Source organism: Cheilinus undulatus, linkage group 13, assembly GCF_018320785.1.
Source record: "Cheilinus undulatus linkage group 13, ASM1832078v1, whole genome shotgun sequence".
Lineage (NCBI taxonomy): Eukaryota > Metazoa > Chordata > Actinopteri > Labriformes > Labridae > Cheilinus > Cheilinus undulatus.
This window is the reverse complement of record NC_054877.1, coordinates 33,557,521-33,581,017: the sequence shown is the minus strand read 5'-3', so window position 1 is coordinate 33,581,017 and position 23,497 is coordinate 33,557,521. Positions and strand designations below refer to the sequence as shown.

The 23,497-nt window shown below is 39.5% G+C and overlaps 1 protein-coding gene across 1 annotated transcript in view; it reads right to left on the bottom strand.

Annotated features, from left to right (window-relative positions):
- Positions 1-23,497, bottom strand: part of LOC121520216 — a 49,037-nt gene that overhangs the window by 15,105 nt on the left and 10,435 nt on the right. The window contains exons 13-36 of the mRNA XM_041803591.1: positions 22,983-23,203; positions 22,715-22,908; positions 22,341-22,568; positions 22,024-22,253; positions 21,719-21,883; positions 19,071-19,148; positions 16,475-16,846; positions 14,249-14,602; positions 13,693-14,028; positions 13,488-13,619; positions 13,186-13,338; positions 10,804-10,920; positions 10,532-10,705; positions 10,253-10,457; positions 9,347-9,501; positions 9,148-9,260; positions 8,871-8,952; positions 5,834-5,971; positions 5,587-5,749; positions 5,358-5,473; positions 4,592-4,738; positions 546-659; positions 339-455; positions 103-261 (exon numbers count right to left, since the gene is read on the bottom strand). Coding sequence (XP_041659525.1) covers positions 103-261; positions 339-455; positions 546-659; positions 4,592-4,738; positions 5,358-5,473; positions 5,587-5,749; positions 5,834-5,971; positions 8,871-8,952; positions 9,148-9,260; positions 9,347-9,501; positions 10,253-10,457; positions 10,532-10,705; positions 10,804-10,920; positions 13,186-13,338; positions 13,488-13,619; positions 13,693-14,028; positions 14,249-14,602; positions 16,475-16,846; positions 19,071-19,148; positions 21,719-21,883; positions 22,024-22,253; positions 22,341-22,568; positions 22,715-22,908; positions 22,983-23,203 — 4,263 coding nt within the window. The remainder of the gene's footprint in view (positions 1-102; positions 262-338; positions 456-545; positions 660-4,591; positions 4,739-5,357; positions 5,474-5,586; positions 5,750-5,833; positions 5,972-8,870; positions 8,953-9,147; positions 9,261-9,346; positions 9,502-10,252; positions 10,458-10,531; positions 10,706-10,803; positions 10,921-13,185; positions 13,339-13,487; positions 13,620-13,692; positions 14,029-14,248; positions 14,603-16,474; positions 16,847-19,070; positions 19,149-21,718; positions 21,884-22,023; positions 22,254-22,340; positions 22,569-22,714; positions 22,909-22,982; positions 23,204-23,497) is intronic.

Sequence of the window (23,497 nt, the reverse complement as noted above, 5' to 3'; positions counted from 1 at the left end):
GAAAGAAACTTCAGGAGCATACTGTTCCCTTGAAATTTGCCAGGTGTGCAGGTGTGAAAACAGCTGCCAGAGACAGAAAGTGATGCAGATGTGTGGACTCACAGGCTGAGGAGGACAGAGGCCCAGCTGCACTGTGTGCTCCAAACGATCTCTCAGGTTGGTCTGGATCTTAGCCAGGAGCGTGTGTGATAGACAGGGTACAGGAGACACTTTGTCCATACCTAAGTTGACCTGAAGGCTGTGAACGCCCCGCAGACTCTTCTGGAAACAGGGTAGATACAGTAAGAAAAAGAAACACAAACCCTCTGCAGAGCAATGAGGAGAGAGTGAGTAATTACCTGGTACTTCACTCCCTGTCTGATGCTCCTGTTGTCCCATCTTAACTCTGCATTTTGTAAATATGAGTCTCCTTCCTGAGCCACCGACATGCAGCCTTTAACCAGGGGCACGTCCATCTGAACATACAAACAAACACCTTTACTGTGAATGGATAGTCTATTATACAATATTATTCAGACATGAAAGTCAGAACAGGCTCCACCAACCTGTTGTGTTGAGAATTGAGCACAAGCTTGCCCCCTGCTGGAGTTGTCCTGCCACTGCTTGTTCAGGCTGATGGAGATGTTGGCAGGGACTGAGCTGTCCCACGATAGGTGGGTCTGCATGCACAATGATTTTGATAAAGATATAAACTACAATTCTTAACAAAAAGATCTGAATAAACATGATTATACAGTGATAAGACTGTTCTAACTTAATAAATGATTGATTCCCCCTTATTTTCTTGTTTTTAAGCACATTCAAGAAGGTTCAATTAACATAGACTTTATGTAAGGAGTGTATGAGTTAACATACAATTACCTTAAACCAGCATTATTCTAAACAGCCAGAAAAGGGCAAATTCAGTCTTACAATCCATATGTACCATTTGTCCCATTAGGGACATAGGGGGCTAAAGCCAGTCCTACTGGGCAGGAGTAGGGGTAAAACCTAGACCAGTGTCAGCCAATCACAGGGCTGACATAGAGACAAACAAGCAGTCACTTTCACACTCATACCTACGGACACTTTAGAGTCACCAATTAACCTTGTGAGCATGTTTTTGGACTGTGGGACTGCTGGAGTACTTGGAGAGAAGCCTTGTGTGCAAACTCCACACAAAAAGGCTCTGTAGAATGCGATTTCATGACAGGAACCTGTTTGATGTGAGGCAACAGCACTGAGCACTTCACCCTCTCATAGCTCCACTGATGTAATAAGGAGACCAGTTATGTTTAACTATGGAGGAAATGGTCAAACTTCCCATTGAACTTATAATTCAGAAAACCTTCTCCCTAATGAGTTTATGCTCTCCATCCAAGAGCTGCAGACCTATGACAACCCCTCTCGTAGACTGTTAATGGGAGACACTGTCTCTGTCAGAACAAAAGTGCCTTAATTTGCTGGTACAACGTATTACCAATTTTTTTTTTCTAATGCAGCTTAATTCAGAAACAAAGTCTGGCATTTACATTCAAGATATACTACATTACAAACATTACAGGCTAAGTCACATTTCAGAAAAAAAAAAAAAAAAACAGAGAAGAAGGTTAGCAGTCTAACCCAGGGGTAAATAATGTATGTAGTTTGTAGGTAGATATGCAAACTGGGGCTGAGTCTCACTTTGACTTTTATATGGGTTGGGTCTCTGGCTTGAGTCTTTTCCTTGAGTCTTAGTCCGTCCCAACCAGAGACTCATGGAGAGACTGGAGGAATTGAAGTGGAGGACTGAAGCCAAAAGACTGATGTTTAACGGACCATGGGACATCCTTCCCTCTGCAGTGTCATGTGAAGCAACATCAGTTTATTATGATGGTGCAGGTTGCTCATCAATCAGCTGTCAGGAGGCATAACAGCTGATTGTGTCTGCATAAATGTGTACTGTATTAAATTATTTATATTGTATTAATTATTTTTTTGAAACAAATATCCACATTTACAGCGTTGGGTCTCAGTGTGGGATCAGAAAACACGTGCAGTATATAAAAACATGCAGACTCTGCATGCAATTGATAAAGCAAATACTTTATCAATTATTTATTATCCTAATTATTCAGTGTGAAGGCTATCAAACCTAACCCTCACTAATGATCAGACTGATAGAAACTTTAATGGCCCCGCGATGATTTAAAATGTGTTTCTTCCAGACAGACTGTTGCACTGTCTGACTTTAATTCTCTTCAGAATCTAATAAACAGAAATCACTGACTTCTAACCCATCCAGCAAAAACAATATTTAATATTTTTTAAACAACATTTAAAAACATGTCTCCACTACGTCTAAACAACGTCTAGATTTAATTTAAAAGTGAAAAGTGAAAAGCATTTATTTGCAGGTTGTTGACAAGACGTCTCTATAAAGATGTTGCTTTAATATGCTCATATTTTAACTATTATTGGGCTAAATATGGACCAAAACACAGCCCAACTTTCTACGGCTATCTTTTAACTAAATCCAGGCTATGATGGACCGAATTTAAACTGAAAAAACGTCTAAATGATGTTGAGCGTTTGGTGGGAAAGGGAAGATTTATATCTGAATCTGTTGATTTCATGAGCTTTTAACATGTTTTATGTTTGAAGGTGAATCAGAAAACAAATCAAACATTAAATTCCATACTGGTTCACTCTTTAATATTGATTTTATTGAATGTATTATCAATATTTCACTATGAATGCTTATTTCAAACACTTTTTTACAATCCTGGCTCATCAGTTATTGAGCCTTTAAAACTTCTGATGTTTCTGTTCTCTTGAGAGTCCGTTGAGTCCGTTTATTGTCTGTTATAAACTCCGTTTCTCCTCCATTATTTATCTCTGCTGGTGTTGTGAAGTTTCACTGACATCCACTGTGAAGCAGTGTCTAATCAGAGAGTGATATCCAATAAGGGGGCTTTAGCTTTAGCTACAGCTACATTAGCAACAATATCTACATAGTTTACACAGCTAATGGAGCTACATAAGCTACATTGCTGTGTTAGACTGTTTTCATAGAGGACAAGCTTTTTCCTGTAAGCAGATGATCACTCTGCTTTATTAAAGATTGGTAATTAAGTTTTGCAGGATGTTTTTAATTTTTAATATCCTAACCCTTACCTTAACCATTACCCTAACCTAACCGAAAATTTAATCCCATTTTATTTTTAAAGTTAAAGAGTGTATTTCTGTCCAAACAAATGTGGCGTCTAACAGTAACGGTGTATAGCCTAACACCTCTTGTCTACACCGCTTTCCACATTATTAAGCAAATGACATTTTTCTCTTATTTTCCGAAATATCAATGCAAATGACAGAGTATTTTTCAAGTCATCAGCCATATGAGCATAACTCAAATGTTTTTGAACCAACTTCATAATGAAAACCGTTGTTTTTAAAAAAATAAAACCCCCAAAATGCACTTTTCCACATTGTTAAGCACAACAGAGTTTTAAAACATTTTTTTGGTTGTAAAGAACTAAAAATGGTCATTTGTTGAATCTGCAGCATAAGAAGATCATATTTACTGAAATCAAAAGCTATTTCAATCAAAACATCTTAACAGGCAAAGTTCCATGTTAATATGGGAGCCCTTCTTTGATATCACCTTCACAATTCTTGCATCCATTGAACTTGTGAGTTTTTGACGAGTTTCTGCATGAATTTCTTTGCAGGATGTCAGAATAGCCTCCCAGAACAGTAGTTTTGATGTGAACTGCCTCCCACCCTCATAGATCTTTAGCTTGAGGATGCTCCAAAGGTTCTCAATAGGGTCGAGGTCAGGGAAGGATGGGGGCCACACCATGAGTTTTCTCTCCTTTTATGCCCATAGCAGCCAATGACACAGAGCTATTCTTTGCAGCATGAGATAGTGCATTGTCATGCATGGAGAAAATTTTGCTACAGAAGGCACTGCTCTTCTTTTATACCATGGCAGAAAGTGGTCAGTTAGAAACTCTATATACTTTGCCGAGGTCATTTTCACACCTTCAGGGACCCTAAAGGGATCTACCAGCTCTCTCCTCATGAATCTGGCCCAAAGCATGACTCCACCACCTCCTTGCTGACGTCACTGTAGGGCATACATTATCAATGATTTGGTAGCACTTTATTTTCAGTGGGCCCTTATTACCTTTTTGTTTTATAATAACAAGTGAAATTATTTAGTAATTTCCTCAAGAATAGTAATTTCCTAGTAATAAAAAAATTTAATGCAAGATAATTTCCACATTTTTCTTGATAGATTACAAGATAATTACCACTTATAACTTTAAAATTTACTAGGTAATCAGAGCCCCCAGAAAAAAATGCCCATAAAGTGTTACCAATAATTTCAGTCTGTGTTTAAAAGAGTTTAAAAAAATCCTTCCAAGAGTTTTATGTACGTAAACGTGTGGGGTCTATCACAGCAGACATATGTGCTTTAATGGAGGTGATAAAAAGAATCATATCAATGTTTTAGTTCATGAGATGTGTTAAAAGCGAATTTTAAGAATAGCAGACTCATCTTGATTTACTTGAATAGCTATGCTAATTAATTTCACAGAGTAAAATAAGGCAGTTAAAATCTGCTTACCAAGTGGTTGCTGTGTCGTTCCCTTTGTGATCGATGTGTCAGACTGTGAAGGTTCAGCTGGCTCAGTGTGGAGGAGAACGGCTGTTTCAGCTCCAGTTTGGTCTCATTTTTCTCCTCTGAGCAACTCCACAAGCTCACCGCTCTAACCTTCAGGTGAAAACAAGAGCATGTGAGTACAGACGACAAAACAGAAATTCAAAATCCAGAACAATCACTCATCTCTTTATTATGTTGCAAATGTGTAGTTAAGAACTTTATTCATGCTCAAACTAAATGTTTATGATGATGACAACTAAAGATTATCAAATCTGTAAATGAATATTATTATGATGGTGTTTTTCTCATCAGATGTTGTAACTAATTTTCAAGACACTCAAGTCAAATTTCCTCAAATATTTTAACCTTAATAACAAGAAGTTCAGGCCTTGGAATTTTGTTCATAATGGCTTGAATAGCTGGATGTGGCTTATCAATCAAATCAAATCAATTTTGACTAAAAATAGATGTTTATACATGCTAAAACCAAATTTTTGGGGTGTAAATATTTACCTTTTTTAAATTCTCCTGAAGGAAAATTTCCAAAGTATGTGATCATATATTCTTGGGGATTTTGAATTTAAAGGGGACATCATAAAAAACACTTTTTAAGTATTTTTGCTTATATAGCTGTGTAGCTGAGGTATCTGCGGACCCACAAAATATAAAATAAACCAGCACAGTTCCTTGCTCGTGGACATGAAATCTGACGGTATTTTCCCAGTCTGACCTGCTCCAATCGTCCATGCCTCATCCAGCCAAGTAAAACACTGTCCAGTCGGCCCTGTAAGGATTGCTCCAGTGTCACTTCTAAACTGGTCCATCGAGGCACACAGCTGATCTGAACTGAAGCCAGAGACAAGGCAAAGCATGAGTAACCTTTGGTTTGTTAAATATGAAGAAAAGACACGTTTCTGTTCCTGCCGTGGTTGCACAAGAGTTTCTCTGCCAAGGTTTACCCTTCAGTGTCTCGTTCCCCAGCTCCAGAGCAGGAGGAGCAGAGTAGAGACCAGACAGACTGAACTCCTGGCTCCCCCACACAGCTCCATGTTGGACCTGGTAGCTCCAGTTCCTGGCCTCATACACGGTCCTGACAGCGACAGACCTGGGGAGCGGCCTCAGCTGGAGAACAGAATCACAGAAACATTTAAGACATAGACGCATCTCTGTGTGTTTATGAGAAAGAGAGGGTGTTAGCTGAGATACCTGTGAATATGAGTGTTTGAGCTCTATATTCTGTCTGTATCCACTCTCTATGGCTGACAGCTCCCCCAGAGCCCACAGCCTCTTCCTGCTTGATGACACCTCCACCAAACCGGCCACACTGGACTCTGACTGATTCAGCTGCAGAGAGAGAAAGATGACAAAGATTGACAGGTGTTGGATTAAATATTAAGGCCCTGAATAATCTTTTTTTTTTACAAATATGTATATGAGAAAAACAGTATAACGTAAGGCCAAAGCTGATGCATAGATGTAGCATATTTACACACTAAAGTATTTCAAAAAGAACCCAAGAGTTCTTGAGAGTTTTGTTTTCTTCTACACACCTTTTACTAGGCCTTTTTTAGTTTGTTTTGTTTTTGTTGCTTGAATTTCCTCTGATTTCAGGATGTTATAATAGCCAAAACATTTATAAAAAAAACAGCCTAGACATTATTTAATGGGTCTGCAGCAGGATCCACTGAACACTGAACTGACTCAACAAAGAAAAACTAGTAGGTTGAATTCTTTCTCACTTTGCCTCAGTTTATTATCCACTTTTTTGGCTGACCACTGGGGTTGGCCCTATACATGGGTCTGTGCGTGACAGACTGACTGACTGACTGACTGACTGACTGACTGACTGACTGACTGTACTTCCAGACCGTTCCTCCAATCACCTTCTGAGAATTTTTGTTTAAGTCCTGTCCTTTCCTAAACACTCTCTATGGGAGCTTTCCTAGATGAATGTGAAATATATTCATACAATTCATACATGAAACAGTCTATCTGCCATGACAGGGCTTTATGTTTTAAACTTTTGGGATCCTTTAATTCTCAACCCACAGACATAAGGGACAGAACACTTACACACCCCAAAAACTATCCACTCTGCCAAAACTCACAATGCAGTCAGGCATTTCAACAGGTATCGCAAATAGTTGCAGTCAGCCATATACTAGGTTCTAACCTAGTCTTGTTTCAGGTTAAAACCATATGTGCTCCTAGAACCTTTACTTCACAACAAAGGAAACTGAGTACAAACTAAAAATAAACAACAACAGGAAATAAATAAGCGAAGAGCAGAAATAAAAGCTTGCCAGACTCAGAAAGAGCTTGGTAAGTATTCCTAAAGTGCTTCTATGATTTGAGGATCATCTAAATTACCCATCCAATGCCGCATTTGACTTTTGAGTCCTTATTTCCTGCCAGTGTCTGCTTTACATCAGAGCCAACATGCAGCTTGACCTGGAGATTTTGATTTAATTTTAGGGAGCAAAAAGCCCTCCAGGCAGAAGATTTATTTATTTATGAGGAGAGATAAATAGATAAACTGAACTTACATAGAAAGTTTCTGGTCTTCAAACCACTAAAAACCAAAAAAAATACCATGATGTTTACTTCATGTATTTTGTGCAGCGAAAGGTCAGTTAAAACACAGTATCAGGATATTTTGGGAGAGAATATTGTTTTTAACCAGGTGTACCAACTTTTTCTGTACCACACCACAGTGATGTTCATAGGCATGCCTGGTCTAAAAGCTTAGGTGGTTTGGAACCTGAGGAGTTGGTCCCCCTCGCGAACCATGATATCATCAGTGGGCATGTCATATTGTAGGTTGTGAAGACGAGAGGAAAATAGAGAAAAAGTGGTCTGCTCAGGAGACAAAATGTTTGGTGATGATCTGGGTATAGACAGAACTCCAGGTGAAGCTAGAGAATCGTACAAGGAAGAGCGAGTTATATGCTGAACTTGCAGAAGAGATGACGAAGGCTGGGCTCACCTGAATATCAGACCACATAATTAATCAACTCAAGAAACTGAAGAAAGAATAGCAGGACAACAAGGAAGATGGGCAAATGTGGAGCTGGATACATGTCCAACATATCCTCCCACTTTGGTTCCAATTAAACAGGTGTGAAAGTGGGCTGGTTAATCAGAAAGAACCAAGGTTCTGAGACTCCAGAACAGAGCCAGAACCAGAACCATGTCCATCTGAAAGCACTAAGAGTGACCATCAGATTCTTGGTCATTTGGGGGAGATTTGGCAGTGTGGCTGGGCGACCAGCTCTTGGAAGGCTGTGCCAAACTTCTTTCATTTGAGAATTATGGATGCCACTGTGCTCCTGGTTAAGCTTCAGTGCAGCAGAACTTTGACATTTTACAGAGCACTCCTCTTGTTACGTAGTCAATCTCCAGGTCAGAGCAGTCTTCAAATATTTCAGAAACTAAACTTTGTTTTCCTCTTTTGTTTTTTTACTAACAACTACAGTTCTTCAGCTTAATTCTTCCATTTTATCTGCCAAAGTGATGTTATTTGTTCTGTGCATCATCAGTGAATGAGGGCTAAGTGTATCATGGAGCTCTGAGGTTCCTCACTAATTTCATAGCCCTCACTAATCACTGTTTGCTTTATGAACGGGCTGGGTTGTTTATTTTAAAGTTCAGGGACTTTTAATTTCTGTCACAAGAACTTCCCATGAAAGACATTAAGTTTACTGCTTCATTTACTTGGCACAAATTACAAAAAGACCTGAAATGTTGAGCTTGTCTAATTAAAGTGCTTTAAAGAGGATGTTAAATTACCCAGAGGCAAACACATCTAGCTTTCTTGATATATTTACAGTTGTGGGCACCCTAAACAAATATTTTGTGGTATTATTTGTTATTTTGTGTCTTTTAATGTGATATTTTCATGAGTCTTGTAATACATTTGTTCAAATACAGCTGCTCATTGTTTATCAAACTCTTTGTTAATGTATCACTGCCTGTCTTGGATAATAGAGAGATGTCAGAGTGTGGGGCTGCACACAGGGGACGCTTGGGGTCCTGTGCCAAATTTCTAAGAAAAGGAGGATCCCAGTGGTCTTCCTGTTCCCAGCCACAGTCCAAACTGACCAGGCATGGGCTACGTTCGATAATAAATGTTAATTATGAGACACTGCCCTCTATTAGAGTGATGTAAATAAAAGAGGCTCACAGATGTTGTGGCCTCATCTTTCTGGTTATTAGAGTGCCTTTGAAAAACTCTGGGACCCACCTGAGAGCGGACGTTAAGCTGAGACGGCAGGTAGACCAGCATCATGGGAAGATTCTGGACCATTTTCACCATCAGGTCCTTGCTGAACAGAAGAGCATGTTACTTAAGCAATGTGTTATGTGTTAAGTGATTAAGTGAACAAAATAAAAATAAGCCATCTGTGAAAACTTAAGGAATTAAAGTACCTATATCCAGACATTAGATGCTAAAATTCAGCATTTAAAGTCTGGAACTCTCTTTGAATCCTGTATACTCTCTGTGTTTATTTTTAAAGTACCTATGATGAACATGGTGTCCCTGGATGATGAGTGCGAGGGATGAGCTGCGTTCAGGGTTCACAGCGACCGAGCACCTCAGCTGCGTCTCCGTTAGCCTGCCCCACGCCTCCACCTTCAATCGCAATTACAGAGAAACACAGACACAATAACTACAGAAGGGCAAATGATGCAGGAATGTTAGACATGTTTTCTGCTCACCTGTAAGGCAGGGCTAGCTTCTCCCTGCAGAGTGTGTCTCAGTGTGAGTCTAGCTTCCTTGGACCCTCCGTGAGCCCCCAAACCTCCGACGTCCCCCACAGCTATGACTCTCCAGCTGTTCCTGTGAATGTCAAGTGAGGCGCTGCATAGAGGGCCTGCAGAGAGGATGAGAGCAGGGTAGTCTAAAGTCATAATAATTAACAAAAATAATTCATGTTTTATGATTATGGGGCAGCTGGGGTAGAGTTAGTCAGCTTAGTCAAGACACTGAACACTGCATTGCTCCCACTGCTGCATCAGTAGTGTGTAAATAAGAATGAATGGAGTAAGTTTATGCAATATTTTACACAGCAGCCCATCATCAGTGTGTGAATGTAGAGTGCATGTACGTCTGTTGGTACAGTCCCAATAAAAAGTATTCAACCCCTTGGATTTTTTACTCTTTTGTTGATTTTATTACTCAATCATGGTCAATATAATTTGGCTGTTTCACCATTTTTTTCTGTTTGGGTTTGTTTCCATCCCACTTTTACATTATTTTCAATAATGAGATTTTCTTTGACATTTTGACAAATAAACAGTTGAAAAGAATACTTAAATAGTTTCTTGTATCATTCAGCAGTGGAGTGTTTTTAAGGAGATTCTGTTTTTGTAAGAGCAAATAGGGAGCTTTTCTAAATTTAAAAGAACCAATGACTCTTTCATAGATTTTGAATAGTTAGAGGAAAAGATCTGCATCTGTTGAGTTTATAGTGACCCCTGCTGGTCAGTCTCTGATTCTGCACATACAAAAAGCCTTACTGGTAAAACCTATAAGTCAGACAGAAAAGGAACATAGAAATGAAGGGATGCATGAAATTCTAAAATTTGAGTGTGCATAAACCTGAACTTGGAATAAATTCTGACCTTTGAACTGAGCAGTCAGAGCAGTTTCCAGCCTGTGCTGTGTTTCTGTGCGGTTCGAGGAGTGAGGAGAGTAAGAGAACAGAACAGCCAGACGTCCATCAGAGACACTTATATTTAGACCGGAGACAAGCAGCTTGTGTTTGTCCACAGAGAGCTGAGCGTGGGACTGAAGCCGAGAGTAGACCCCCTGGATCGAGCACAGGCCCTGAGAGAAGAGAATAAATGAAGTGAGAATTTTTAGTTCAAAAACCAAAATTATGTCAAAAAATAAAGAATTACCTCTATATTTCTTGGAAATCCTCTGTCTTGTAGCCACGACCAGCTGTGCCACATGGTTCCTCTTATTTCTTTGTTCAATGGGAGAAATTTCAGCCTCACTCTCACTTCCGCCTGCCGACCTCCAAACTGAGACTGTAAGGTGAAGGCCTTCCCCTCAGCAGAACCAAACTCCACCTACACAAACAGTCACAATACTAATCTGATGAGAGCAAACACCTTCATTAAGTTTTCTGCTAATTCAATAAACTGTGAGTTTCTGGTTGATTTCTAACCTGGATGCTGTTGTTTGCAGGGACTCCCAGTTTCTTCAGAAAGTTCACAGTGTGTCTAAACTGGCTCTTCACTCTAAATGACTCAGATGTTTTTAACATTGTCATCTCTTGAGTTGCCTGTAAAACATTCAGACTATGAGGATATCAACTGCATTCATGCTTTTGTACAGTATTTTAACTGAACAGACACCTTTTGATGACTCTCTGACATCTAGGCTTGTAATCACAAACATCCTGATAATAGAGCTTCTATTTTAGCTCAAAAAACCCCAAACAAGGACTCCTCACTTGGGGGGGTAGGAACGGGAACAGAGCAACTCTGGGCAAGGACAGCAGATTGTCAAAGTGATGAGTGGTACATTTTGTTGCTAGGTATGACACATTCATTCAAAAGCTGAGATTTGTTGATCCCAAAAAAAGGAAAGAAAAAAACAGATGAAAAAGCACTCTCCGCTAAAAGTGATCCCAGAATACATTGCAAATGGCTTGCAGTAGGAACAGGCAAGGCTGCCCATTAGGGGGGATTAAGGGGATAGCTCTCTGGAGGACAGCTAAATAGGGGGCTCATGGAGGTCAGGGAAACCGTGGTCCATTGTTAAGTTAAACTGTGATAACCATATTTTATTTTTAACGAACCACATACTAACAATTCCTGTCAAAGAAACAAAAAATGAATTTTCCCTATCGATTTAGCCATGCTGTATGGCTGTTTATTGTTTCACTGATAAAATCCTAAAAAGGCCCTTTGCATGCTTTTCTTACCAAAAGACCTTTGTATAAACCACTTCATAACTGCTTTTTCATGGTTTTAGTTCATTTTTGCAAATCTAATTTTGGCAGCCTCAGAGCAGACAAAGCCTGGTGCCCCCCTGCGGGGTCCCGGACCTCAGGTTGGGAACCAGTGGCCTACACCATTTGGAAAGTAATGTCAGAATTCATAGCTAAGCCATCATGGGCACAAACATCAGGATGCTAGAGAGAAAGTAGAAGACACTGAAATAACTTGAAAGGAAAAATAATTGCAAAAAGAGGCAAAAATGGCGAAAAGATCAAAAATGGGTTAAAAGTGGCAAAAAAAATGGCAGAAAAAAAGAGTAAAAAGAGAATACAGGGGCGCAAAAGGGGATACAAGCAGCAAAATGGCCTAAGAAAGTCAAACGAGGGTAAAAAATTGGATGGAAATAGTGAGAAGTGGTTAAAAAAAGAAGTAAAAATTGGCAAAAAGTGGTAAAAATTGGTCAAAACCATCAACAATTGGTGGCTGAATCCTGAAAATGTGTTAAAAAGTAGCAAAGATTGGTCAAAAGTCGCAAAATAGGTGACAAGTGGCAAAAACTGCTTAAAAGAGGCAAAAATAGGTCAAATGTGGAAAGTCATGGGCGGAGACAGTGATGAAAAGTGGTTACAAGGAGGCAAACATGGCTGAAAAGAAGCAATAAAGGACCCAAGCAGCAAAAATGGGTTGAGAAAAGCAAAAAAAGGGTCAAAATGGGTGGGAAAAATGATGCAAAGAGGTTAAAAGTGGGAAAAAAAGTGGCAAATACAGGGCACACATGGCCTAGTGGATTAAGCTTCGTGTAAAGAGGTGGCCAGGGTTCTTATCCAGCATGTGGCTTCTTTCCCACACGTCTCTCCTCTACTCTCTTGTCCTTGTTACCAAATCTTACTGTCCTCCTCTATGAATAAGGCATAAAAAGACCCAAAATATTCCTTAAAAATTAAATACAAAATAAAAGTGGCAAATATGTGGCAAAAAAATGAGCAGTTAATGATGTGAAAATGGGTTAAATGTGGAAAAAAATAGCTTAAAAGCAGTAAAAAATTGGGTGACAGGTGGTAAAAATGACTGGAGAAAGGGTTAAAAATAGGCAAAAAGCACTTAAATAGTGGCAACAATAGGTGGCAGAGGCATGATTTAAAAGCCTCAGTCCATATACATGGCAAAACTAGGCTTTCAGGAAGCTTTCTGTCAATGCTTGCATCTGATTAAACTATGAAATAATGAATGGGTGATGTGTGAAGATATAGATAACAGTGTATCATAAACACATTTATATACATAACCAGATACAAACAAATTGTCAATCAACTGTTTAAATGCACTGGTTTTAAAGTTTTTATAGCATGGGATAAATGTGCAGGTCTTCCTTTTTTGCTGCTGATTCAAGAATCAGAATGAGAAGTAATCTCAGGGGAGTATGATGCTGATATAACACACAGCATTAGAGAGGTATAAAAACTCTAACAGAAATATGAGCAAAAAAAAAAAAAAACTTTTAATCTTCCTAAACATACATGCTGTGTGTATAACCACTTTTTGTTAAAGACATGTCATCAAACATCTTCATGGAAAGTTCACTGAGTACTAATGCTGTTTCCTACCTTCTGATTCCCTGCACTGCTGTGTAAAAGGTAGAAATAAGAGCCATTGACCATACTCCTGGAGTTCATTGTCACTGCAGCACTAACAGGGATTCCCAGCCTCTTCAGCAGGGGCACAGAGTGGTTCAGATTCAGTAAAGCTTCATTTTTACCCTGAAAAGAAATAGAATTAGATCATTTTACATCTGTATTCAATGGAAATGACTCATTTGAAGCTCTGTGCAAAACAACTGATTTACTGACTACTCAAGTTTTTGCAGTTTTAAAAGTAAAATTAGAAAAGTTTTAGTGTACTGACACACCTCTGTTTTCTTAAGAGATATAGATGCATGTAACTCTCTGTCATCTATTGCCATGGAGACCTGAGATTCTGCAGCAGTTGTGGAGACGACCACGGCCCCAGAGGAGCGCACCCTGTCAGGACTACCCCACTCCTGCAACCAAGAGCAGAAGTTAACAAAGATTATAGAAAGCTGATGGTTCAGTTATGACCAGCCGTGTGTTTACCTGAATCACTGTGCAGTTGTTGTGATACATCAGTGACCCCTGCAGGCCAATATGTGCCATCACATCTCCACTAGCCCCTACAGCACAGTCGTCCAGCTGAATAAAGGCTTCACCGTCATATCGGTGTTTTCCAGCTTTGCTCTTCACTCTCAGTCTGCAGAGCTGAGGTATGCTTCTGAAGTCAGGATGGTTGTGACTGAGCTCACCTTCTACACTCAGGTCATGCCAGGCCCTCGCATTCAGCCTCAGGAAACCCCTTTTGCCTTCCGTATTGGTGTCCATAATGACAGTCCAGATCCCCTGAGGATCCCTCCACACTGAGGCATTCAGATGAACCTGTCACAGATGAATAAAAGTGAACAGAACTGGAAGTTAGAGCAAATAAATAAAGTAAAATAAACAAGATAATCAGCGCAGAAAATTAGGTAAATATTATGGAGGAAATAATCCTACTGCACAGTCCTATTGCCTAGTTTACATTTTAGCACTTAAAGGAATTCTTGAATTAAAAAAACATAATTTTAGGTAACGAAATGAGAATTTCAGAAATCAGTACCTGTAACATTGGGCACGTTGACTCGATTGCCCAGAGCCTCTGTGTTCGTCCTTGGGCCTCCATGACTCTATTGGCTCTGATAGAACATGTCCCAGCTTTAATATAAAGGACCCCCATCTGCTCAGGGCCCCCAGGAGCAGAGGACTCCACAGTTAATATCTGGGGCACACCGTAGCTCTTTAGCCCATGGAAGGAGTGACTGAGGGTCCCGGAGAGGTGAGGAGTCCTGCAGGAGTGTCTGAGCTGCAGGGACAGGTCCTGACTGTCTGCTCTCAGAGAGGAGGCAAGGGAGAGCTGGCAGAGAGAGACTGACAGGAGGTTCTGCAGAGACAGGGACACTGGGAAGCCTGAATCCTGCAGAAAGACAAAGGTTGGATGTAGGAATATTAATCATCTTCATCATTTATTTACTTATTCAATTCCATCAAAACTATTGAGAGATGACCCTGATTTACAATATGCCAAAGAACATAGAATATTGGAATATAAAAAAATCATACATAATTTTATCAGAGAGGGCTGGAAGGAAACAAGAAGCATGGGTAAACAGTGGATACATACAGTATGATATTAAGAGGTAAAAGGGCAAAATTAATAACAGAATTGGTAAAACAATCATTGAAACAATATAATCAGAGAAAATAAGAAAAAGATCAGTAAGATCAGAATCAAATCAACAAGATCAAAAATAATCTAAATGGGACTGTCTAAACATTACTAATACACTCAGTTAGCACTCAGAAAGCAGAGCTGAGAGATAAATGTCTGCCCCCTACTGCTGAAAGATTAGTTTTCTATCTCATCAATACACAAGCACAAATAAAAAATAGAATATCATGAAAATGTTCATTTTTTTCCTGTGATTTAACTCAAGAAGTTAAAAGTCCAAATATTCCAGATTCATCTCATTCAAAGATTTTTTTTTAAATCTTGATGATTACAGCTTACAGCTCACAGTAATAAAAAATCACTATCTCAAAATATCAGAATATCACAAAACGCCAGTCCAGAAAAAAAAGGATTTATTGAACATAAATGTTGACCTTCTGGAAAATGATGCTCATTTCTGCATTCAGGATTGAGTTGTGGCTCCTTTTACACAAATGACTGCATCTACTTGATGAGGCATGGAACCAATCAGTCTGTGGCACTGCTGGGTGTTATGAACTCCAGGTTGATCTGATAGAAGCCTTAAGCTCATCTATATTTTAAGTCCGGTGTCTGTCATCCTACTCTTGACATCTTTTCAGAGATTCTCTATGAGGTTTAGGTCAGACCGGTTGGCTGGACAGTCAAGCACAGTAATATTATGGTCAGAAAACCAGTTTCTGGTTGTTTGGTTTCACAGAGATCAGGTGCCAATCCTGCTATTTGAAATCAGAACCTCCATGAATTTCTTAGCAGATGGGAGCATGAAGTGCTCTAAAATCTCATAGTAGACAGCTGACTGTGTTAACTCTGGACATAGTAAAGCGCAGTAAACCAAAAACTACCGGACTTCAAGCACCTTGGTTTCTGTGCCTCTCTGATCTTCCGCCAGACTCTGGGTCCTTCATTTCCTAATGAAATACAATATGTACTTTCATCTGAGAACATGACTTTAGACCACTGAATGGTCTAGTTCTTTTTTTTCCTAGCCCAGGTGAGAAGGTTATGTTGTTGTCCTTGGTTCAAGATTGGCTCAACACTAAAAACATGACACTTGTAGTCCATTTCCTGGACCTGTCTGTGTTTGGTGGCTTTTGATCCACTGACTCCAGTCTCAGTCCACTCCTTGTGAAGCTCCCCTAAGTTCCCGAATCTGCTTTGTTTTACAATCCTCTGAAGGCTGAGCTCATCCCTGTTGTCTTGAAATGTTTTACTTTTTTATGATATGAATCTAGAGTTAATGGAAATGTAACTGTCTGAAGTAAATTACAGAAAAATAAAGTTTTACGTGATATTCCAATTTTCTGGGATGCACCAATAGTAAGCCTACAAAGGCTCTAGTCTTGCAGCTGTACAATCTTTGTGTTTTTCTTCTCTGTTTTCATGATAAATGAGCTGTAACGCTATCCTCTAACAGTGTTTACATTCATGTGTTAAAATATACAGGGAAGAATCAAAGCTGTCTTACTGTGATGAAAGAAACTGCCCAGTGCTGACACACTAAGAGGTAATGTTATCAACTTAACATGTGAGTTTATTCAGCTTTCACAAGCTTTAAGACAGGACAGATATTTTTACCTGTAGAGCAGGACAGTAGTTTGTTACATTCACAGCGTAGGAAGACTCCTCCTCCTCTGTCTGGGAAGTCCTGGTTTTCCCCAAGTTTCCCCTGAGATAACATCGTCCCAGCTCTACATCAACCTTCACAGCAGGTGGATGTGCAGCTGAAACATGCAGGATCAATCCTCCATGAGAAGGTAATCCCATCGTGTGCAATGCCTCGATAGAGTGCTGTAGGACCGCTTTCAGACTGAGGTGTGGGTCACAGCTTAAATGCAGACTAAGGCTGCCTTTCTGTTCCTCATCAGTATGGAGAACAGAGCTGAGGTTTGTTGAACATCCAGAACGGGTGATGGAGATGTTAACTGAGTTTTGTGATGGCAGAAGATCCTGCAGAGAGATGATTAAAAAAAAACAAAGATCACAAATGTGACTTTTTTTTTCACATCTACCAAACAAATCAAATCTCATACATAGAATGTAAATGTGTATTGCTCAGCAGTATAATGCCATGGTATTTAACCTGGTTTAGTTTTATTCTGACCTTTTGTGTAAAAATATGTCCAGCATACAATGACAGGAGTTGAGGAAGATGTTTTATTTTTTTAACTCTCGCACACCATAACTGTTCTTGATTTTAACTGAAGTACAAAACAGCTGCAGTCCTTCCACTAGTGGCTGACTTCAAATGCAAAGGACTCCACATTATCACTTGCATGAAAGTCATGCACACTTTACAGGGTGAAATGTACTTGTAAAGTTGTTTGTGATTATATTAGAGCTAGGAGTTATGTACAGACTTGCACAGCTGATATGGCTGACAGTTTGACACACTGTAGCTGTCTACCAAGGTGCTAACCTAGATCCACAAAACCTCCTTACTATGATATTTAAGATCAAATCTGCACACTATTAATCATCTGAAATATTTGGACTGAACTTCAATCCACTTCTTAAATATTATCAGTAAGTTTTGGAAGTTCTCAGAAATTGGTTTTAAAGTTGGCTTCTTATTGAAGTTTTATCAAAATATAGTGCATTTTGTTATGTTGTAGCCTGATGCTACAGTCGAAAATAAAATAAAATTCTCTAATTAATCTACACTCAGTACCCCATCATGATAAAGTGAAAAAAGGATTTCAGATTTTTTTTCTGTAAATTTCTTTAAAAGAAAAAAAAATATGTGTTTCAATTGTTCTTGATTGTTTAGTTCATGAAAATAGCATTTACCATGTTTACCACCTTTGTTTAGCACGTTAGCATTGTTATTCTGTTGTATGTCTGTTGATCAAGTATTACTTTTATTATTGTCTCTGTTTTACTTGAACTTTTCATTTTATATTTTATAATTTTATAATTTAACTGTGAACCCCATGAAGAGCAGTTTGCTACTTTGGTAGTGGGGATCCAAATCAATAAATGAACTGAAGATTAAAAACTAATATCTTTCAATTGTTTTATTGGTGTTAACAATGCGGTTTGTGGTGTGGTGGAAAGACAAGAATCATCTCCAAGAGGACGATGTTTCTTCTGCTTTCCTTATGTTGGGAAACAAGTTTTCCTGATACCTTGTTTCCTCTCTAACCTTCAGTAAGACACATCGTTGATGGAAAGCAAAACTCCAGCTTGTCCTCCTGGTCTCTCCTCCCCTGTGTCGTTTTCCCAGGAGTTGAATTGAGCACAAATCTCTTTTCATTTTCAACTCGGCTTGACCAGTCCCAACTGACATGCTAACAGCTAGCTCCACGGGTTGTGCGGCTGTCGCCATGTTTTGCTGAATCATGATTCTTACAGAGGTGGACGGCTCCCAGGCAGCTGTCATGTTGATGTGGGCAGAGTGGGTGTTGAATGAGATTTGACCACTACTAGAGAGTGAGGTTTCACTGAGCTGACCCCACCCCTGGATGTCTATCCTGTTTGGGACAATTGAGGCAAGAGAGGTCCAGTGATGCTCTAGGGTCACATCTATTTCAGCTCTTTGGTCCTTCAGGAATATTGACAATAGACACTGCAATGTATCGTCCTTGTTTTCAAAATCCAAAGAACATTTGAGTCCATCTTTCCCTGTTTGTCCATTTAAGGTTAAAGAAGTTTTTTGTAACAGACCCCCCTCAGCTCTCTGAACCTGCACCCACATTAGCTTCCCAGACCCTTTACATAGGGCTGAAACTAACAGACTTGAAGTAAATGAGTCCCATGCTACACTGACATCTGCCCAGATGTGACACCAACTTTCCAACCTCATCCGGCCAATCACCTCTGCCTTGTGAGAAATCCCACTGGTCCCAAACTCAAGCAGCCCATGCCAGCCAAACAGCCCAGGCCTCTCGAGCCGCAGTCCAAGATTTAAGTCAATTTTCCAAGAGTCAACGATTGTTTCAATCCCAAGGGCCCATCTATGAGGTCCAGGCCGGAGCAGGAGCCTGAGACTAGAATTAGATGGCACGCCCAGATGTGTCAGCAGCAGCTCAGAAGAATGAGTGAAGTTACCTCTGAACTCCTTTTGACCATTGGGATTGAAACAACTTTTAGCTTTAGCACTGAGGCTAAAATGAGTAAGCGATAGACCATAGCAGAGCCTGCTGTGTGGTCTATAGGAGCGAAAGACTCGTACCTCCACAGGGCGGCCTGCCACACTTCCATAGCACTGAGCTGACAGACGGTCTGCGGTGGCGTCCCCTGTGCAGTTCATCTGTGAAAACAAAACCCCCTGTTAGCTGAGTTTATTTTTTAAGGAAGAAAGTGAACAGATAGAGGAATTTCTGGGGAATCAGTGAACTTTAGACCGGCGACATTAAAATGCGTAGTGCACCAACCAATATGTGATAGCTTTTCTGTTTTATTTTGAGCTTCTGTGACCAATTGTGTTTTTTCTAACGACATTTAGCAAGAGCAGTTAAACAGAATTAAGAGGTAGATAAATAAAAATTAAGAAGCCTATCAGCTTAACTTTGCATACATTTTGGAAACTGGGAAACAAGAATCTTGGCTCTGTTCAAAGGTTGCAGCACCTCTGAATAAAGTAAAGAAGATGTATTACATACTTATTTAACTGTTTAGGACATGATGCTGGATGTTTCAAATGGAAGAGTAATAACAGGGTTTATTGTGGTGTTCCTCATGGATTAATCTTTGGGCCTTCTTAATTCAAAATTACATACTTTTGATTTTGTCTCTATTTCAAGAAGAAAAGTTTTCATGGGAGCTTTACTGGTGGTGCACTGCTTTGCAGGCCTCCTAAACAGTGATGAAGATCCTACAGATAAAAAAAAACCAAAAGCCTGATTTACAAAATGACAGCACAGCCTTTTCTCCTTCTAAACCTATGTAAATTATTCAAAAAGCCAATAACAAGTCCAAAATCATATGCAAAAAGGGTAAAATGAACCCCTTACTGTCCTGCAGTATAAGAATCCTCTCTGTATCAGTGCCATGTTTACTAGTATATGAGCCACTATGCAGTCACTGGGGAAAATTGGCCCTGCCCATGCAAAGTAGCGTCTTGGGAAATTAATCATATTCATAACCACAAATTAAAAAGACAACTACTGTTAAGAGGTGATGGTAGATGCCCCACAGTATTTGGAAGCCATGCTTAACCAGGGGTAGAAAGTGACTAATAACATTTACTCATAGTATTGTAATTGAGTACTTTTTGGGAGTGTCTGTACTTTTTGAGTGCATTTTACAACCAGTATTTTTACCTCTACTTCAGTAAATATAGTAACTGTATTTTTACTTGAGCACAAAAGTCATGTACTGTTACATGTCTGTTGACTACACAGTAGCACATAGAGAGAGAATGATTCCACATCACAACCCAAAACAGCAAAAACTGGAGTTTTCGTATCCAGGGTTGAACATTTAAAAGTTGATTTTTAATCCAAAAGTGTAATTTTAACTTCATTCAAATGAAATGGTCTTCAGTGTCAGAATTATTTGACAGTGCTGATCCACCAGTGTTAATTCAACTCAGTAGAGAGTGAATTGATCCAAGCTCTGACCTCTGCGATTTCAAACCTGAGAATCCCATCATGCCATTGGGCAGAGAGTTTGGACCTGTTTAATTGGGTTTGGATGTTGCTTGTTGTACAGTGACCCTGCTGGGGTTTTGTGGTCATGTTTCTGGTGGGTTGTGTTTTTTCGATCTGAAACACATTTGCACCATGGGTAAAGTTGTCCACTGAGTAACAACTTCTGCCTGTGACTTAAGGTGTTCATAAAGGATGCATAGAGCATATCCTTTAACAGCTTTCTGGGGATGACTCTCTGTTTTGTTTTTTCCAGAAGAGACCCACCTTGCCACAGATTTTCAAGAGTAACTGCCGCTCTGTTGTATAGTTAAATATTTCAGACTTTCAAAATTGTAGTTTAGCTATATGCAATGTCAACCAATATAAACACTTTAAAGTGTTAATTCTACTCTATAAATTTTCAGTGTATTTCACTTTCTTATAGAGGTGTGACTTTACCTGAACGACATGGTTGGAGGTCTAGTCTTTTGTTGTTTTTGTCAATAAAGTAATATTATACTTTACTGTACAGCCTCAGTAAATACTCATTACTTAAAGTAAACTTTAAATTAGATATTTTTTACTTTTACTTGAGTAGATTTATAAAACACTGCTTCTTCTTGTACTTCAGTGATTTTAACTAGAGTAACTGTACTTTTACTAGAGTGCAAAAGTTGTGTACTTTTTCTACCTCTGCATTTTACAGTGATCATGAGAACTTTGTATGGCTTAAAAATGTATTGTCTGGAGCTGCTGCACATGACAAGAATGAAACTGTATTAAATAAATTTATCAGTATGCTTAATTATCTGCAAAATGTCCTATTTTGTGTCATTCAGGGAGGACACTTTGTTATGACCCATGAAGCTAATAATATTTTTCAATTATGCCCTTGGAATAAACTTGAAAAAAAATTCCAGGACGACTTTTAGTTATGTTTGTGCCTGCATATCAATAGTACTAATGTATATGTTTTGTGAAATAGACCTTTTGACACTGAAGTAACAAATGATGCACTAGTGTCTGGGTTATTATTCTATTCTTAGCAAACTGGGCCTCAAGTGTTCTGAGTTCCTAAAAATAATGGACAATTTTGTACAGATCATTAATAATGCAATTTATGGATGTACTACTGGTAAAGGTAAGAGTAGCGTTCCTCAGAGATCAATGCTTGGCCCTAATGTATTTAAACAGTTCCCATTTTCAGTGAAGCTAAAATATCCCTAAAAACCTAAAAAATTAAATGTACCTGTAAAGAGTTAGGTATGAAGCCCTCGAGCAGGTTCATCTGTTGCCGTATTGACAATGCCAGCAGAGCTGTGCTGTTTTTTGATCCGACATTAATGAGGACATCAGCTATTGTCTGGTCTCCAATGTGAAGGATCAAGCCTGTATCCAGTCCATCTGTTTCTAACTAACAGTGGAATGAAAAACATGAACATGGAGAAAAGACAACCAAGCATGTGTGCATACATCCTAAATAACATAAACATTGATGCATGTGTATTTTTCATAGAATATTAACTTGCTTAAAAATAGATGATGATCCGTCACCTGGTAGTAAGCTTTGGCCTCCATGGAGCTTGATATGCCTCTTCTCAGCAGGGCTTTGATTTGATGCTGCAGCCTGGAGTAGTACTCCCATTGTGAGATAACGGGGTTTGTCTTTCCTCCATTAAACTCAGCTTTTAGATGTTCAGGTCCAGCCTGCAGCTCTGCAAGCACTGACAGTCGACCCCCAGCTTTGACCCACCTTCCCTTGATGCTACTGATGGCAGGTACACCTGTATGCAGACAACAAGAAGAATCAGGGCGTGTGATTGAGTGATGACAACGTATAAATTGTAAAACAACTTCAGCGTAGAGATTACCTGTGGAGTTGAGCAGGTTGGAGGAGTGAGATAGCGTTGTGTAGATCTCAACTGTCCCTTGATTGCCCAGTTGGCGACTCACATTGAAACACACATGCTCCACCCCAGACCAAAAACACAGCCAATCATGTGACAAATGCAGCTTATTGCCCATCATGCTTTCTTCATCCTCTTGATGTTTCAACTCCACCCTGTACAGAGCATCCATCACTCGAACTCTCAGCTGTCCTAAAATCATAAGACATAAAATAAGGCCATGGGTCACATAGGACCTGTTTCAGGTAAATTAAGCAGTGTTTCATCACAGTAGATAAATAATAATAATAATAAATAATGAATTCATGAAGTAATATTATAGTCAAAAGAATCCCTACCATCAGCGAGGGTGTCAGATTGTTCCAATGCCCCATCCAACCCCAGCACTGGAGGCAAAATAAAAAGTTTGGCCATGGAGTGCCTCAAGTCCCCAGACACAGCCAGCTGGAGACCCCTGGTATTTTTTAGAGACCCTTTAATCTGGGCCACCAAAGCTTCATGTCCCTGTGTGCAGGAGCCATGTAGAGACAGACTAAAGAAGACACAAGGTTTATATCACTAAGTTTGGATGGATATGAAGCAATCTTAGCCGGTGGAGGTACTCACCTGTCTGAGGTCATGTTGGCAGCCATGTTCACATGCAGGTTGGTGGAAAAAGGCAGCAGGCTCTGGGAAACATTCAACCTCAGCTCCACAGCTCTGTCTCCATGATGGAGGGAGTGGGATAAATGTGCATATAGATTCACCTTCTCCTTCCCATCAGCCCATACAATAACTGAGCTACTTCCTCCTCCAGCCACAGTGGCAATATGTGTTGCTGCTTTTACCTTAGTATGAAAGATAAAGGAATAAATGGCTCAGGCAGGACAGATTTTTCCATGACATGAATTCATTTAAGTATCTGCTATATACTTAGATGGACAGAGCAAGAGCCGCCTGGGTGTCAAGCAAAAAGATCACACTGCCTGCCTGCCGGGTCAAGGTTTCATAGCCATGAGTATTAGGGAGCTGGTTAGCTTGATTCATGCATTAAAAGTGATCATATACTGTAAGGATTTTATAAAATGTCAATGGAGGATCTGAATGGGAAATTTAATTATAAAACTAGAGGCTCTGAAAAA